General features: G+C 32.5%; 1 protein-coding gene across 1 annotated transcript in view; it reads right to left on the minus strand.

Annotated features, from left to right (window-relative positions):
* The window catches only part of LOC145294051 (DNA replication licensing factor mcm5-like), a 54,877-nt gene that overhangs the window by 20,229 nt on the left and 17,030 nt on the right, over positions 1-17,618 (minus strand). Inside the window, exons 4-7 of the mRNA XM_080141041.1 lie at positions 16,596-16,924; positions 12,363-12,447; positions 4,294-4,544; positions 604-715 (exon numbers count right to left, since the gene is read on the minus strand). Of these exons, the coding sequence (XP_079997167.1) occupies positions 604-715; positions 4,294-4,544; positions 12,363-12,447; positions 16,596-16,924 (777 nt within the window). The remainder of the gene's footprint in view (positions 1-603; positions 716-4,293; positions 4,545-12,362; positions 12,448-16,595; positions 16,925-17,618) is intronic.

Consider the following 17,618-nt stretch of genomic DNA (forward strand, 5'->3'; position numbering starts at 1 on the left):
GAGGTTGCATCAACCGAAACGTTGTGAAAAATCACTCAAGATGAGAACAGTAGTATAATGAATCTAAATACGAATAACCAATCCTTATCTCAAGAATTCAGAAACGCCATGTTTCCACGTATAATTATATTTTACAATATATATACACAAAGTTAAATGAATTAAATAATCATGTATGTATGTTCCAAGAATTCAACATAAACAATTTTGTGTATGATCGTTTGAGACGATAGGAGTTTGATCTCATCAAAAAAAGAAATTGACACCAAGTTCAAAGTTCAAATATAGGGACTTGTGAACAGATTAAACAGTTATACAGCAAATCGAGAGCTACAGGGAGTGTTACACTAAGGTATTTTTGATATAATTGCTTTGTAATTGGTTGTAATTAATTAGAACCAATTACAAAACAATTATATCAAATGGGGCACAAGTAAAAAAAAGATGGTTCACATTAGAGGTACGCATAAAAACATACTATATATAAAATTTTAACGATTACTTTTTTCTGGAGAAAATATATCACTTTGTAAAACTGGAAGGATACTAAACTGATTTCATTCCAAAAATAAAGAAAGAAAATATTTCAACAAAAATAATTACCCCAATTGGAGAGACCTGCTCCACAAATTTTAGAAGCTGACTTTTTGCCGTTCCTGGATCTCCTAACATAAGCAAATTTACATCACCTCTGCGAGTCAAACCATCAGGTAAGCTAAAAGAAAAGAAAACAGAAAATGTATTAAGTTGCCAATAGCAACAAGATTCTCATCCATTAAAATGCATCCATATCTATATGCCCTGTTGGTCTTTCATGACTAGTTTTTTTTTTAATAGCACTTTTCATTGGTCTGTCACACTTAGTCATAAATGCTTAAATTGGCAATATTAACAAAATGTATTTATTCAAACAATTCCTTCTGATAATATCTCAACAATTGTAAAAATAGAGATACGACACATGTCTATAAATGTTGGAGAATCACAATAGAGCAGAGATTATTTTACTGGACACAATCTGACATACTCACACATTAAACTAACCTTGTGCCAAACATGTCTGTGGGGAAAAGAATAGGTGTGAACGTGCATTGCGATATGTCATATGTTCAGCAATAGTGCAATGCATGCGTGCGACAGATAGCTGTTTTCTGATACATATTAATTACACAAAATAGTGTAATTAATATGTATCAGAAAACAGCTTTAGGGAAACAAATGTTGATTAATAATAGAATAGTATGGTTAGCGCATGTAGCATCTCTTAAAACCTCTACATAAAACTTGTAATTTTACAAATTATATTTGGTTTCGTGAATCGGACACACTGAAGAAGACCGGTTACCTCCATTTTTAGTCCTCATTTTTTTTACAAGGTGGTCACCACTTCTCAAGGCCCGGAAGCCACTCAGGGATAAGTGTTATCGTAAGTACAGTATGTTAGTGTGGATATTTAATAAAGTGTCTACTTAAGGCGGCGGTTTATCAGGAATTTGTTTACGTTGGACTTGAAGACAACCAGGTTATAGTCAAGTGGGAAGCAGGCAGACGGAACAGTTCCACAGTCATGCAGTTCTAAGAAGCTTTGTTCATGGAATCTACGTTTTGATTTAGGCATAGATAAAGAGTGGGGAAAGATTTTGACAGTGGATTCAGCTAGACGGGTGTTTTTCGTAAAAGACTGGCGAGGTGGGACTAGAGATTGGAGTTCAGACGAGCACTTGCCATGGAAATAACGATAAAATAAAGATAGGCTTGCAACGTCTCTTCTGTGGGAGAGAGGTTGCAGGGAAGAGAAAAGGGCATCCCCCACTAAGCCACAAAGTCTATTTTGTACTCTATCAAGGCAGGATAGGCTGTTTTTAGCAGCTTCTGCCCAGATATGGCAGCAGTATTCCATCCTTGGACGTACTTGGCTTTTATATAGATAGAGAATTGTATCAGTAGTGAGATATCTTCTGGAGCGGTAGAAGGATCCCACCATCTTTCCAGCGACCTTGGCAACAGACTTGATGTACGTGTTCCATTTCAGATCAGGAGTAAAGGTCAAACCCAGAAGCTTGTCAAAACACGGGGCCTCACCCAGACGAGAGCCATCCATCACAATTAATGCCAGATGGGGATCAGAGCGTTGATGATGTAAGGATAGGAGTTTGGTTTTAGATGCATTAAAGGTAACTAGCCACATCTTTCCCCACTGAACCACGCGCTTAAGATCAGAGGAGAGAGAATCAGAGAGAGCTTTGTCATTAACAGCCTTTGACGTGTTGCCGTAGATGGTCGTGTCATCAGCATAGATGTCAACGAATGATTTAAGTATGTGTTTAGGGAGATCATTGATGTAGATCAGGAAGAGAGTTGGGCCCAGGATGGACCCTTGAGAGATTCCAGCATTAATACTGCAGGTCTCTGATTTTTGTCCATCAACCACTACTCTTATGAGCCTATCAGAGAGAAATGATTTAATGATAGAGAGAATATTTCCAGTTATACCGTAGCTGGAAATCTTCGGAAGTAGGCCTTTATGCCATAGCTTGTCGAAGGCCTTTGAGATGTCAAGAGCAATTGCTCTAGAAAGGAAGCCTTTGTCGAGAGATTCTCTAATCCTATAAGATATAACCGTTAGCACATCTGCGATAGATCTTGCAGAACGGAAACCATATTGCGTGTCACTAAGAAGGTTATTTCTGCTGAGGTGGTTGACTATTTCTCTATTTAATATGGATTCTAACAACTTACTCATGACACTCAGGAGACTTCTTGGTCTGTACTGAGAGGAAGATGACTTATCACCTGAGTTCTTAAATACAGGGCATACTGATGAGGTTTTCCAGGGTGTTGGAAAGCACTTCTCCTTAAGGCAACGCTTAAACAGTTTCGTAAATATGAAAGCAAGTTCTGGTTGAAGCTTTTTTTAACACTATAATTGGGATGCCGTCAGGGCCAGTTGCTTTACTGGAATCAAGGTTCTTGATTAGTTTGGCGACCTTATGCACAGATATTTGTATGTTACCTAGCGTGGTCTGTGTTATAGGAGGAAATATGGGGAGTTGATGGCCTTCATCTCATAGGGTAGAATTAGCTGCAAAGTTCTTGGCAAATAGTTTGGTCTAGTCTGAAGCTGAAGAGATGACCTCTGGTCCGTTGATAATGGTTCGGATAGAACGCACACTTCTGTTCAGGATCCTATTTGTTATTTGCCAAAACTGGTGGGAACCAAGCCGCTGATCAGCTACTTTGGATTTAACAGACTGGGCATATAGCTCTCTTGCATTTTTTATTACTCTTTTACAGTGGTTGCTGGCGTTCCTGAAAGCAGCTTTAGTCTCAGTGCATCTATTACGTTGGTAGCTATGGAAAAAGTGATTTCTGTGCGCGATGGCAGCAGCATTCTGTGGAGAACCATGGTTTTTAGTCCTTATGGGCCTTCTCAAAAGTCTTAATATTTCCAATGTTTGTATAGGTGTTCACTGTCCATTTTCAAGGACTTTTCAAGGCTTTTCAAAGTTTTTCAAAGCCTTCTCCAGAAAAAAAATTAAAGTTTTCAAAACAATTTGGGTTTTGTTTTACAATTCACAGCAATTCAAAAAAGTGGTAAAAATATAAAATATGCAATAAATGAATGTTACCATCACCAATAAAAGTTCCTTTGCAACTTATATGCATCATTTTTGGTGTTTTAAGTCGTTTTAAATGCTATTTATTTCATCTCAAATACTAACTCTCTTTACAGCTTTTAATTTCTAACCAAGATGGCTGCTGTCCTGTCAATTTTTGGAAGCCCAACCGGCCTAATTTAAAAGGAAAGTATTATTTATTTATTTATTTTTTTTTTTAGAAGGAGAAGGAGGTATTTCGGGCGGTTGCCACTAATCTCTCCTCCCCTTAACAAAAAAATAAAAAATTAAATTATAAATGAGAACAAAAATAGATAGAGATTTCAATCTTTATCATGAAACGACCAGTAGTTTTGTGATGAAAGGATGTATCCACAACACAATGCAATTTCAGAACAATTTATTCGATTTTAGTTTCAATATTTACAAAATGTTTTCACGTTATTTTTATTAATGCTTCAAATAATTTAACAGTGGACATGAAGAATACAATTTTAAAGAAATTTTCAATTTTTTTCTCCATATTTTCGAGGATTTTTCAAAGAAATAAAAATAAGGCCTTTTAAAGGCTAAAGTCAAAATTCAAGGACTTTTCAAGTCTGTACGAACCCTAATTTCTATTAAAAGAAAAAAAAAAAATCATACATGAAAAGGTTAAAAAAAGTTTTTAACGTACCGCTTGCGTGATCCGCCAAACAAAAGACATGAAATGGCCTTTTTTACATCTACGCTACCCCAGATAGAAGGCGCAATGCTTTTGGCAATCGTTTCATACAAATCTGGACGAGTTGACAACTGAATAAATTCCTCCTCTTCAGCTGGTGTCAGTTGAACACTTGAAGATTGACCAGCTCCTTCCATATTAATACCCAGTACGCGGAAATACGGGGCGCGGATTCCAACATTAACCTTTTCACGGTTGTTTTTCTGAAAATAGAATTACCCAATAATTCAAAATTAATTTAAGTATTAACCTGTAGCATTGTATTTTCCTTTCGTCGAAAAAAATCAATCGTTCAATTAGTAATACACACGGAAGAAAAAACGCTTTGGATAATCACAGATTTCAAGGTAGTTCTACTAAAATAGCCATATTTTTCAAACCAAAGCACTTCAAGTCTTCAAATTATCACTGTTTTGTTCGGAAATGAATATACTTTCAAATGAATTAATAAATATGAATGTACATTATATATTTTAAGAGTTTTAAGCAAATAAAGTGATAAAAATGTGAACGTCATAAAATGGCGTTTTCGGTAAGGTTTTGTAATGACCCCCCCCTGTTTTCTAAAGGTCCGTACCGTGATTGTATGAAGAATTTCGTCATGAAATTTGGTAACCAATCAGAAGAGGTGTTAATCTTAATACTATCAAGTGTCCGAAATATTTTTGACCATTTCTTTTTTTGTCGTGTTAAAAATAAGACTTTAATATGATGAGTATCGAACATTTTGAAAAAAAAATTCTTCGGACACCCAGTAGTAAGTAAATCAATCTTTTTACTATCTTTATCAATTAAAAGTATTATTTTATGTTGAGTAGGACCGCGGTAATTGATAATTTAAAAGGACCTACCCGAAAAAAAAATTGTTTCTATTTCTCGAATTTGGTCAAATGAAGTTAGTATTACTAGAAGCAGCAGCAGCTCCAGCCTATAGAATCAGCGATAGCACAGTGTAAACAAACACGCGTTTTTAATTTTTATTCCAGAACGAATTAAGAAAAACATGAAAATATGAATATAAATGTTCTTATGCTTAATTAGAGCTATTTTGTTATCAGAATAACATTAGTTTAGAACTATTCGGTTTTCAGAATGTATAATAACAACAATCCCAACCAATTCGGCATTATGAATCTGTTGCAATTTCTCACATTTCTCGTCAAATTTAAAAACGGTTAAAAAAGCAAAATAAACTTTTGTAGATATATAGCTTGCATGCACTTTTATTCTTTAAATTAGTTTTGAACAGCAAATTAAAATAATGTTTTACTGCGAACAGCCACAAATGTTTTTTTTTTTCAAAATCAAAATAAGTATCAAAATCTCGTTTATACATAGATTCGAAAAAGTTGTCAAAAAACAAATATATAACAAATAAATGTTATCAAAGGCAAGATAAGTTACTTTTCTACCTAACTGGATAATTTTCTAGTGTTTTTATTTAATGTAACATGTTTATTCAACTCGAAAAACGTACAGTGTTTACCGATGTATTGGAAAATTAAAAATGGCGCCCGGCCCGACTCTCTTTGACACGGTAAGTTTGAAAAAAGGAGTTAAAAATAAAAAAAAACTATACAAAATACTGTTAAAAACTCACCGAATATATGTCAGCCTATGTCACGGTAACATATTTAGCGAGTTTCTAGCAGTATTTTGTCTACTTTTTTATTTTTAACTCTTTTCCCCAAACTTACCGTTTCAAGAGAGTCGGGCGCCATTTTAAATTTTCCAAAACATCGGTAAACACTGTTTTCAAGCTGAATAAACATGTTACATTAAATAAAAACACTAAAAAATTATCCAGTTAGGTAGAAAAGTAACTTGCTTTTGATAACATTTATTTGTTATATATTTGTTTTTTGACAACTTTTTCGAATCTATGTGTATAGTAATACAAACCCTCAAAATCTATATCAATATTCTTGAAATTTTAAAAGCAGTTAGAAAACACATCAAACTACAATTAGGAAGCTTTTTATTTAGTTATTTTTTTTTCTACTTATTAAGCGAAAGATATTTTTACAACCTGCTCCAGCGTAGTATAAACTTAAGTAGAATTAACACCTTCAACCTCGAAAATAGAAATCAACAAATTTATGGAATTTTCTTTGACTTCACCTCGAATCCAAATTATGTGTGGCAAGTCTCCTCCTAAAACACTCTTTAACCCTAACAATAACACTAAGTTTGAGTGGCAAGCCCCCCCCAACAAAATACCTCATCTACAAGCATCTAAAACAAACAAACAAAAAATAGATCCTTCCTTAAAGAAAAATACACATAAAAATAAATTGGTTAACTGTCCTAAAATGCTAGAATGGCCAGGAAATGGTGAATTATTTTACATTACATTTTTGTGAAACTAACCGCCCCACCCCCATCTAATATTGTTTTGTTGTTTCTGTCAAATCTTCAGTATGTTCACACAATTTTCCTTAGCCCTACAATTAATTCAAAGTCCGAATGGCAACCCTCCCCATATTCTCATTGCATAGAAACCCTCTTAAAACTACACATAAAAAAAAGCATGCATATTTTCCCATGGAAAAAAAAAAACAGTTAACTGCCCTAAAATGCTAGAATGACCTGTAATAGGAAATTATTTTACATTCAATTCTAAAATAATTTGTTTATCTTTCATTAAAGTTTTTCATGGCATTTTATACATAATTTCCTAAAAAGGTAGAATCACATTTTGGAGGGGTGGTCAGAAGCAGTTGAGTGGGGTTAAACAGAAGGTGTTAATCTACAATAATACCAAAGAAATATTGCAATATATTCATTTTTAAATGGTCTTATGTTTAGATTTAAGTTTTTTGTACATAAAGCACATTACAATTCAACTTTGAGTTCTCCAACTTCTTTTCTGTTTATGGATACATGGCATTTTTAAGGAATTGCTGCATATTTATGCACATTTACTGCAGATTATTTGGAAACCATAAACTTTGGGAGATTTTCAGTTGCATATTCTGATTCCTTGTACAAAAATACACTTATATGGTAAATTTCATTTCTTAGTCTTGTGTTTTAACAAAGATATGACATTTTTACTGAAAAAGTAGTGTCAAAAATGTGACGAAACGCATATGGTCTTAAAGAGGGAAAAATATCCAAACGTGTGAGGCACAAAAATAGCCATAACTTCCTTAATTTTAATCAGATTTTAAAAATTTAAAAAGATTCTTTCTTAGCTCATCAAGCTCTTTCTATGCATACCAATATTGAAATATTTCAAGCTTTTTCAATTTTTTCATGTGTATTGCTAGTTCAATTTAGAGAATAAATTATTTTTTAACTTTTGGAAAAAAGAAAATGAACTGAAATTATATTTTTAATTAGCAGAACCCATATTCCAGCGTTGATAAAAAAAATTGAAAAAACAAGAATCACAATTCCCAGAAGTAATTTCACCAGATTGAAGAAAGTTCATATGAATAAATATGGCACACCTTTGTTGATCAGCTTAACTTTATTGTTGGAATCAGATGCAGGAGGAATCATATATCAATATCGCTAGTGTTCTTTGAATTTTTAATGTAAACTTCATCTTCAGAAAGAAGATGAAACTATACAATCACTCAGTTGAGGTGGTTTTTTTTTATCAAGAAGACAGAAGTTATATCAAAATATGGTGCTTATTTTGACCGTAAATTTTAAGTAAAGAAAATGCAGAAAAGTATTTATGATGTACATATTAAGCATGGAACAACGGCATATTCCAAAAATCATATAATTAAATCTTATAATTTGCTTAATACGATAAAACTAGTTGCCATATTTAATTGAATTCAAAATTTATTTCTCTTAACCTCTCTAGAATCTTGATCTTATCAATGGCTGATAAAATACTTAATCACTAAAAATCATAAATTTGATTTGCTTAAATAATAAAAAAAACTACTTTATCAATTTGTGATTTTTGGAATATGACATGTTGGGACAAGTAGGTACACCATAAGGGGTTTTTCTTTATTTTTATTTTCCTAAGTGCAAGTCATAAAAAAAAAAAAAAAAAAAAAAAAAAAGCACTGAAAATGCCAATAGAACTAGGTATTACAGTAAAATGAAAACATTCAAAACGAACAATAAAATGTTTTACAAAGCAATGGTCAAATTAATCAACCTAAAAAGAAAAAAAACCGATCGCATACACAATGTAGAAAGATATTGCTATTCTATTGGGACCATCTGCTTCCCCTCACTCTACAACAAAAGCTGATCCCAATGACATTTTTATCTATTCTGGCCATGTTGCTGTCTCTTACATTGTAGGGTGGTGCGCACAGGTTCACAAGTTCAAAACTAAAACAATTCAAACGAAATATAGAAAACACATTCTGTGGAAATCAGTTGGGCTCAGGGGATGTCTGTAACACCACTGCGAGAAAAACCATAGAAGTGCTGAAGTCTATTGACGTCTCTTTGTCATCAGTTGATGTCAGCTCATCGCAATCTGATCCACAACCTGCCTTCAATCATGTCAAACTCACAACTGTTCTCAACCGTCGTATACCAAAGATGGCTTGTAAACTGTCACAAGATTCATTGTCATTCCTGAAACTAGCCGTAAGCTAACTCTAAGTATTGATTATTTTTTCCCTTGTTATTGTTATACCTTGATTAACAATCCTATTTTAGCTCCCTTTTGTGTTCCTTGGTGAACAACTTCTTACTCATTTGTTCTGCTGATAAACTTTTTTTTTTCCCTTCTTTTTGTTATATTTTTTACCTCACTGTTGATGCAATAAATGACAAGATTTATAAATATAGAAATGCTTATGCATACAATAGTAAAACAGGAATGTAAACTAAATATAAACCATGAAAAATTGAAGATATGTTATAATTTTCATCTCAAATTTAACAACCCACATAAAAATTTAGGGGCACTTATGTAGTATTAGTGACAAGTGAAAATCATAATGCAAGTAAAAAACAATTTGATGTACGGGTTATACTGAAATACATATCCTTGCCAAAACCAGAAAAAAAATAAATAAAAAAAAAATGATTGAAATTTAAAAAATTATATTTTTCTGATCAGACATTGAGAGCAGAGGTACCACTTACAATGACTGCATTACCTCTCCTATTATTGAAGATTATTTTTAAAACAAATAAAATAAAACTACAATTTACAATAAAATTGATTTTTACTTGTAATTGATCTTCTACGGAATCATTTCTTTCTAATTTTTAGTATTATTTTAAAGTATTTAAGTACATGACGGTTTTTATTTGAAATGCAATTTTCACTTGTGATTATTATATAGGAACCTATTTACGCAAATGAATTGTCTCCCTTGTTACAGTTGACAAAAGATTCAAGTAATTTCCTCCAATTGGTCCAAACATTTTCAAATTGATTAATAACTTCGTGAAGTTGGTAATTAAAAAGACGAACAATGTCTCAGCATATTTTTACATAAAACATGAACGCTAAAAAGATGTTATTCTTTGAAATTTAGTTTAGTCTTTCCAAAAAGAACAATTCATCATATCCCAGTGTCAATGATGTAAAAGTTATGTATCTTATGCAGTTTCTGACGTTTTGCCGGGCAGACATTGATGCACACAATTCTCCCTCATATAATAGAGGATTAACTGGTTCATTCTTTTTAGTAGTTAGTTTATGTCAATATATATGATTCATTGAGGAAAAGCCAATTTTGGAATTGCCCCATCAGATTTGCTTCAACCTGATGGGACAATTTCAAAGGGTTTCCCCAATTCTGATGCAATTATTGATTCCGATTCTTTAAAAATTTCAAAACATTTAATTAGAGATTTGATGGGTTTTTTTTTAAATTCAAATGATTGTAAACCTCCATGTAATGTTCATATAGTTTGCAAACCGTAAAAAATACACTTGATAGGGGAAAGGCATACATTACAAGAGAAAATGTTTGTAAATATTTTTCTTACATGTTTTCCTCATGTGAGACAAAATTGTTTTTTTTTTCCTTTAAAAAACAAAGCTGATTTGCCTTTGTTAATACTATTTGAAGTTTTCATAAAGAGTTGACAATTTGCGTGCAAAATAAGATTGTAAGAACAGTTGATAAAGCCCACCATGTCAAATTTCTACATAATGTTACTATTTAGAAAACCATTCTTAACATTGAGAGGGGTCTTAACTATTCTCTACCTTCCTGTCTATAAATAACAATAGTAATAATAATTAGCAGAAATTCCACAGGGGAACTCATTCATATGTAATATATTGATGTTGGCATTTTGTAGATGTTCAGTGTACATGGAGACTGTTCTTATTGTAGCTCTTTTGTTAAAACTGCAAAAGTATCTAAACTAGCACGAACGCCTGACAAAGCCTTGTCGTAAATTATGCTTAAATATAATTTTATTCATGCAGATTTCATACATATTATTATACAGTTAATGTTCTCTTGATTTTCATATATTATAAAGTTGCGATTTCAAAAGTAAAAAAATATACCCATGACTTGGGTGCATTAGCTTGAATCGAAACCGAAATAAAAACTTATGAAAAAATATATGTATATAACTTTAGTTTCTTCAGCCAGAATCGAAACCAAAACTTATGAAGAATTCTGGATAAAATTATTTATAAAAAAAAATACATGACTTAAGTGCCATCAGCTATAATCAAAACCGAACCAAAAACTTATGAAGAATTCTTGATAAGTTATGACAAGAAATAGAAGTACATAACAATTAAATGACCCGGATGCAAGCGTGACACACAAAAGAACACACATGCTATCGTATTAATACATAGATAATGGCATACAGATTAACACCTTTAGCTAAATCACTCTCCCAAAAAGAATGCAAATTTTTTTTTTTTTTTTTAATAATTACGTGTCAGAAAAATTTTTTTAGAATTTCAAGTAGGAAAACAATTTTACACAATTTTAACAAAAAATTACAATTTCCGGTCCAGTCTAGCTTTATAATATTGTCTAATCACTCAAAAATCGAAACAAAATATTGGTTTAACACAACATTTTTGCTGGATTGCTAACATTTATTTGATGCATTTCTACTAGTGTTTATTTGATTTTGGTTTTTGAGCAGTTATCAAGGATTAATGTACAGGGAGGCAAGCATTTTTTTTTTTATTCTGACAGAGTAGACACGAAGTTTGTTTTAAACTAAAAGCACACTTTAAACTAAGTTTAAACACAAATAAACTTATCCAGGTAAGCTGAAGAGTCTTGCATTTGGTAACATTTATTTGTTGCATATTTATTTTTCATCACTTTTTTTAGTCTTGGTTATAGTAATAACGCCCGAATTTCACTTTTTTTAAAGATGGTGTATACATTTAAATGTAGATAAATTTCCTAATTCGGAAAACTTCTGATTAATTTTTCACTTGTGTACAAAGTGGAAAATACAATAAAACGTTAATTATTTCAGAAGAAGCTGATAATAAACAATGTCCAGCTGGTACCAACAGAATTGAAAATTCTTGTCCAGAATATTTTAAATCTTTGAATAATCAAGTGTGAACTCCCTGAGAGGAATATAGGCGTTTAGTAAATAGGTGCAAAAAGGTTTACTAAGAGAATAGGCAAGTTGAATGTTTACATAGTTTACAGTAATTGACCAATAAAAGAAATAAATTACTTTGAGAATCAATGTTAAATCTGAATATGGGATTCTTAACCCATGCTGTGACCGTTAGTCATGTTGTAAATCAAAAAACTTACAAGAAATAAAATTTGTGATTTTTTATTTTTATTTAAAAAATAAATAAATAAATAAAAAATAATAAAAATAAAAAAAAAATTTAAAAAAAATTAATAAAAAGAATTGTTTTGGAATTAGAAATTAGGCTCAAATTTTTCCGATTCTGATTTTTTCAGATTAATTTTCCCCAACATTAGTTCATACCTTTCCCAAACACATAATTGCATAACAATAGATCCAGAAGGATTTGAACTTGATTTGCCAATCAACTAGGTCACTCACAACTTTAGTTTTACTATGTCTTAACAGGATATGTAGAAAAGTTTGGAGTCACTTACCCTTGAAGCACCGCCAGATTTTTTGATAGAGAAAATTCCAATCACAGATACTCGGTTTCCTGGAACAACTCGATCACATAAATACCTAAAATAAAAGCATTTTTTCATTTGGTTAAATATATAGACTTCAAAGCATGAATACAAGAATAACATTAAATATCTTTGCTTTAAACTTAGCCACATGGAATTACAAACTCAAGGTATTAGGAAAATTTAAATCAAATACTGAATAATAAAAGTTTGAAAACATTGCCAAACCATTTTAATCTAATCATCTTAAATTATTGGACATTATTAATTAATAAAAAAAAAATAAACAATTGCATTTTACGATGCTTCTTTACATTGGCCATCTTTTAAACCAATGCATTTCAGGTAAAAATATTACATACTTACATGTCATGACAAAATTAGTGTAAATTCCTAAAATTATTAAAAATGATCCAGTAGAAAATTACCAAATTTTATTGTAGGTTTTAATATGGAAAAGTTGTGCAACCAATTCAGTATGATAAACAAGCGAGATAATCCTTGACTTAAATAATGGGTCCGCCATCTTTAAACACAATATCTGGGAAAGTAATTGTTGCATTATTTATTTTAGTCCTGGATCATTTTGCAACATTTTTGAAATTTATGCTAATTTTTCCATGTAATAAGAATATTTAGTTCTCTCCCGCTGCAAGAACTATGAAACCAGGGTAAGTGCGATCAAGAAAGTCAGCGCCATCAGGGAGGGGCATTGACCTGCAAAAAGTGCCTGAGCAGACCCACTGGCATTCCCCAGTAAGGACGCCTCTGGCGATTAGCCCCTTCTCAAAGAGAGAAGGCAAAGCCTCAGAGGGTTGGTCTCCTAGAACTGTTAGACAATAGTCAGGCAGAAGCAATAAATTATCTGTTTATCTTAGCCATATAATTAGATATCTTAGCCATATAATTAGATATCTATCTATGAGTGAGTGGATAACAGAGATTTGTATCATCATGTTTTGACAAGTTGTCAAACTTTGTCAAACTCTGTAACCAGTCAGTTTGCACCAGAAAGTATCCGAACGCAGACTGGAAATGACAGGTCACATGTTCCGGTTTGCGCAAGCATAAGGGCAGTTGGATTGGAGTCACCGAGGTCAGTTTGCACCGGAAAGTATCCGAACGTTCTGACAGGTGGGCTAAAAATGGGTCTCTCCATGAGGCAGGCAGGGAGGGTCGCAGAATGGAGACAGAAGAACTCCCCAAGCCAAAGATCGTTGCCGATCACTCCTTTCTGCTATGACGAATAGCTGGGAGTGAATAAAATACATAAAATCTCACATTGGTTCTGTGTTGAGCTGTTCCTTTAAACAGATTCCAGCTCCCCCAAGGATGGTTGACGAACCTCCCCGAAGAAACAATAATAGAAACAGGTATGTCATCATGTATACGTTATGTGTATGTGACACATGTTCTGACAAGCACGCACCAGCACCTAGACGAATCACGGGACGCTAAAATAGACATTAAGGATAAGAGATCAACAGTCCATTACACACCAAATACAATGGATATACATATGGTCGATTTATGATAAGAACACAAGATATTTATTAGTGCCACATACACATTCAATACATCACAATGCAAACAGTATACACATATATAAAAACCTTTCCGCAACACAAATACATCACAAATACATGTGTATGTACATCAGAACTGCACAGAAACCAGCATTACACTACAATCAGGGACAAGATCAGGAATGGTCTAATCTCTCACTTTTGGAGGCTGAGAATAAAAAAGTATGTAATAATGTTTTCACGTAAAATCCGTAGGCTTAAAAGACCACTAAGCACCCATTTTTATTTTCAGCACATTTGGGAAATATCTGCTGATAATTCCACCTCGTATTCTCTGGAATATTGTCAAAGAGTTCCATTTTCAAATCTTATGATTTATGCAAGTTGGTTTGCTGTTAATGGCATTTCGATCCTGTTATTAGCTCATTTAATGCAAAAAAGGTTATTTTTTATGCATAAGTAATATGCAACAATATTGAATCACATGTTTGTTTTTTGTTTTTGTTTTTTGTTGTTGTTTTTTGTTTTGTTTTTTTTTTAAGTATATTTGGTAGAAATATTTGCAAGATAGCGAAATAGATTTTTGTGCATTTTAAAATTTTCTTATAAATTCTTGTGACTTTCAGAAAATCTAATATATTGTCTACATGTGTTGGATATTTGGCAGGTGACCCTGTGAAGAAAGGTATTCAATGGGTTGCACACATACAAATTCCATAATTTGACCAGAAATATACAAGAAATATTGGTCAAAAAAGTAGAACAATAGACAATGGGAAATATTAAATATTCCAGAATGAAAGAATGTTTATATAAGAAAAAAAAAAAAAACAACGAATATAGACAGAGTCGGTAAAAAAGCGAAGATAAACCAACAGTTTCTTCACTGCCAAACATCCACATCCCTGCCACGCACCTTCACTGATGTCACAACTATCAATACAAAAATCAAGATTGTCATTGGGAATAAACAAAGTATTTTATAACCAGCTATGTAAGTTTTATTTTGCTGCTAAGTGTATATATCAAGACAGTGACAAAAGTTGATTTTAGAAATTATAGACTAAAAAGCACGTTGGATGACCGCCCATAGTGAATATATACCCTGAATTTTGTTAACGAGACCCTTCATATTTTCTATTAGTGTTTTTGTCTGGTTTGTTGGAGATCTTTACAAGCAATGAATAGGTGTTCGATGAACGATGACTGGTATGCATGTTCGAAATTCTTTCAGAAAATGTGAAGGAGTTCAGCAAGATTCGTATTCTTGCAAATAAAATCGCCTCTCTCCGTGTCTTGGCCGCCATTCTTATAGAATACTAGCAGGGGTGCTTGGCATTGTCCGGGTATTTGTTGGGGGGGGGGGTCGACCCCATGATGCGAAGACGGACAAGAAAAAAGTGAAAGAAAAGCCGAGAGCTTACCGATACGCTAAGACGGGAGAGGTAGTGGGAAGCGTTCAAATTTATCGATGTCAATCAAAAAGTTGACTTGAAGTGAATAAGCTAAGAATCATGGAGGCGCAGAAATGATGGTTGGCTGCAGGCCAGTTTCTACCGGATTTTGCTTCCCCACGATGTTGGGGAAAACCAGCTCCCCCAAAAAAGAGGGAGCTCTCCAAATGAATAGCAGTTGCTTAATATGAAGTGTTTACCAGATATTGCTCAAAGCTAATTAATTTGTTCTGATACGAAAAAGACAAACATGCGAAAAAAAACAAATAGAAGGAATTTTTTTAAAAGGCTATCTAAGTAAATGTAGAGACGACGTCCATTTGCAAATCTTAGATATTATAATCTAGAAAGTTTAAGAAAAGTTCTAAAAAATAGTAATGTGGTCAAGAGCCCCACCCGAAAAAAGCCTTTCATGGACATACAAAAATGCGTGCACTACTTTTGCCTTTTATATATATGTAACTCCTCCATCGGGTCACATATATAGATAATTTTTTGGGAAAAGTTTTTACGTGCCTTGCCATTTGATTGAAATGTGATTTTTGTTTTTAAGTCTTGATATGAGATTTTGTCTTATGGCAAACCATTTCTCAGGGTTTCTCTGCTGCAGTATCAGCCTGTTTCTTTTAATAACAATATGGCCTGGTATCCAGAAGAAAGTTATTTGTTTTCAATTCTTTCAATTTACGTAGTTTGATTATTAATAGGTTTTTATGTTTCTTATTTTTTAGGGAATTCACGACAGAATCAGAAAAGGATTTTTTAATGACAATCCTGAGGATCATTTCATCAACTGCATGGATCTCTGTATTAAAGAAGAATACATCTTCATGTATTCTTTGTTGGACGATTTTTTAGGTTTCTTTTACAATTCACAGAGGTACATAAAAAGTGGTCAAAAAACAAATGTATACCAAATAAATGTTATGATACCTGTTCGTATTCATGGCTTATGCCAGCCAATCAAATTCTTGTGAGAGAGAACCCAGATATATTTATATTCATTACATCAGCTAACATTTTTAAACTGTAAATTTAAATAATCTTAATTAGGTGGACATAAAATGAAATTGAAAATGAATTCCCTTTAAATGTGAAATATTAACAGGTTCAGTTAGCTAAAAATTATACAGTTGAACGTTGCATGAACTGGTATTTCAAACACAAAACTAATATATTGGTTAAAAAAAAAAAAAAAAAAAAAAAAAAAAAAAAAGCCTTACCGATCACAATAAAGCTGCATGTGTCTTGGAAGTTCTCCATTCGGAACATCTTCGGGATTTTCCTGCAGTTTCAGTGTTTGAAAATCAACACACTTGCATTTGTCTGGCATGATGAAATACGGATCCACAGGACATTTCGGGGCACCAGCTTGTTGAGTGTTGCATTTTCGTGGCAGGGCATAACCTTCGAGTCCAGGCTTCACAGAAATGTTTGTAATGATGTTACGACACGTACGGCACTGAATAGCAAGTTTTGTTGCTTTTGCTTTCACTGAGGAGGCGGCAATCACGATACCAGACATGATTACAAGATTGGCCATTTGGTCAGACTAGCAAAAGAAATTAGTAAAAAAAAAAAAAAAAAAAAAAAATAGAATTAAAATTACTTTAGTAATTAAAATTATAAAATAATAATAGTCATATAATTTACTATTTCATACATATAGATATACACATATCAAATGGGTTTAAAGTATATCGATTGATTCTTTATCGACTTATCAATATATGGGGGTGAAGCATAACATAAAATTAAACTATAGACAAGGTAAAATAAATTTTTGTATGAATTTATTTCCTTCCTAATATATTCTTAAGCTAGGTGTCGCATTTCCCTACATCTGTAATTTAGATCCCTTTAGCTCTTCTGATGAGAAGCATTAGGTGCTGAAATGCCTAGGTATATAAAGAGTGTTAATAATCCTCTTCCTATTGATGTGTTCCTTATTGAACTGACAAATTCATCTATACATACACATTATTTACTACTGAAGCAATATTCTCCATTTCTAAAAAGTGATTATCGTCTGATATTCGGAAATGAGATAAATTCCACATTGTAGTTATGTTAAAAAAAATTTTTTTTCAATTTTGACCGATAGGCGAAACAAAATAAATATATAGATGAATGTGAATATATATATATATATATATATATATATATATATAATTTAAAGGAGATTAGAATAATAGTCTAAAGAGCTAAGTGTATTTTAATGTAATAGTGAAATTACTAGTTTAATT

The sequence above is a fragment of the Euprymna scolopes genome, chromosome 15 (assembly GCF_053919585.1).
Source record: "Euprymna scolopes isolate OS-2025 chromosome 15, ASM5391958v1, whole genome shotgun sequence".
NCBI classification, from domain to species: domain Eukaryota; kingdom Metazoa; phylum Mollusca; class Cephalopoda; order Sepiida; family Sepiolidae; genus Euprymna; species Euprymna scolopes.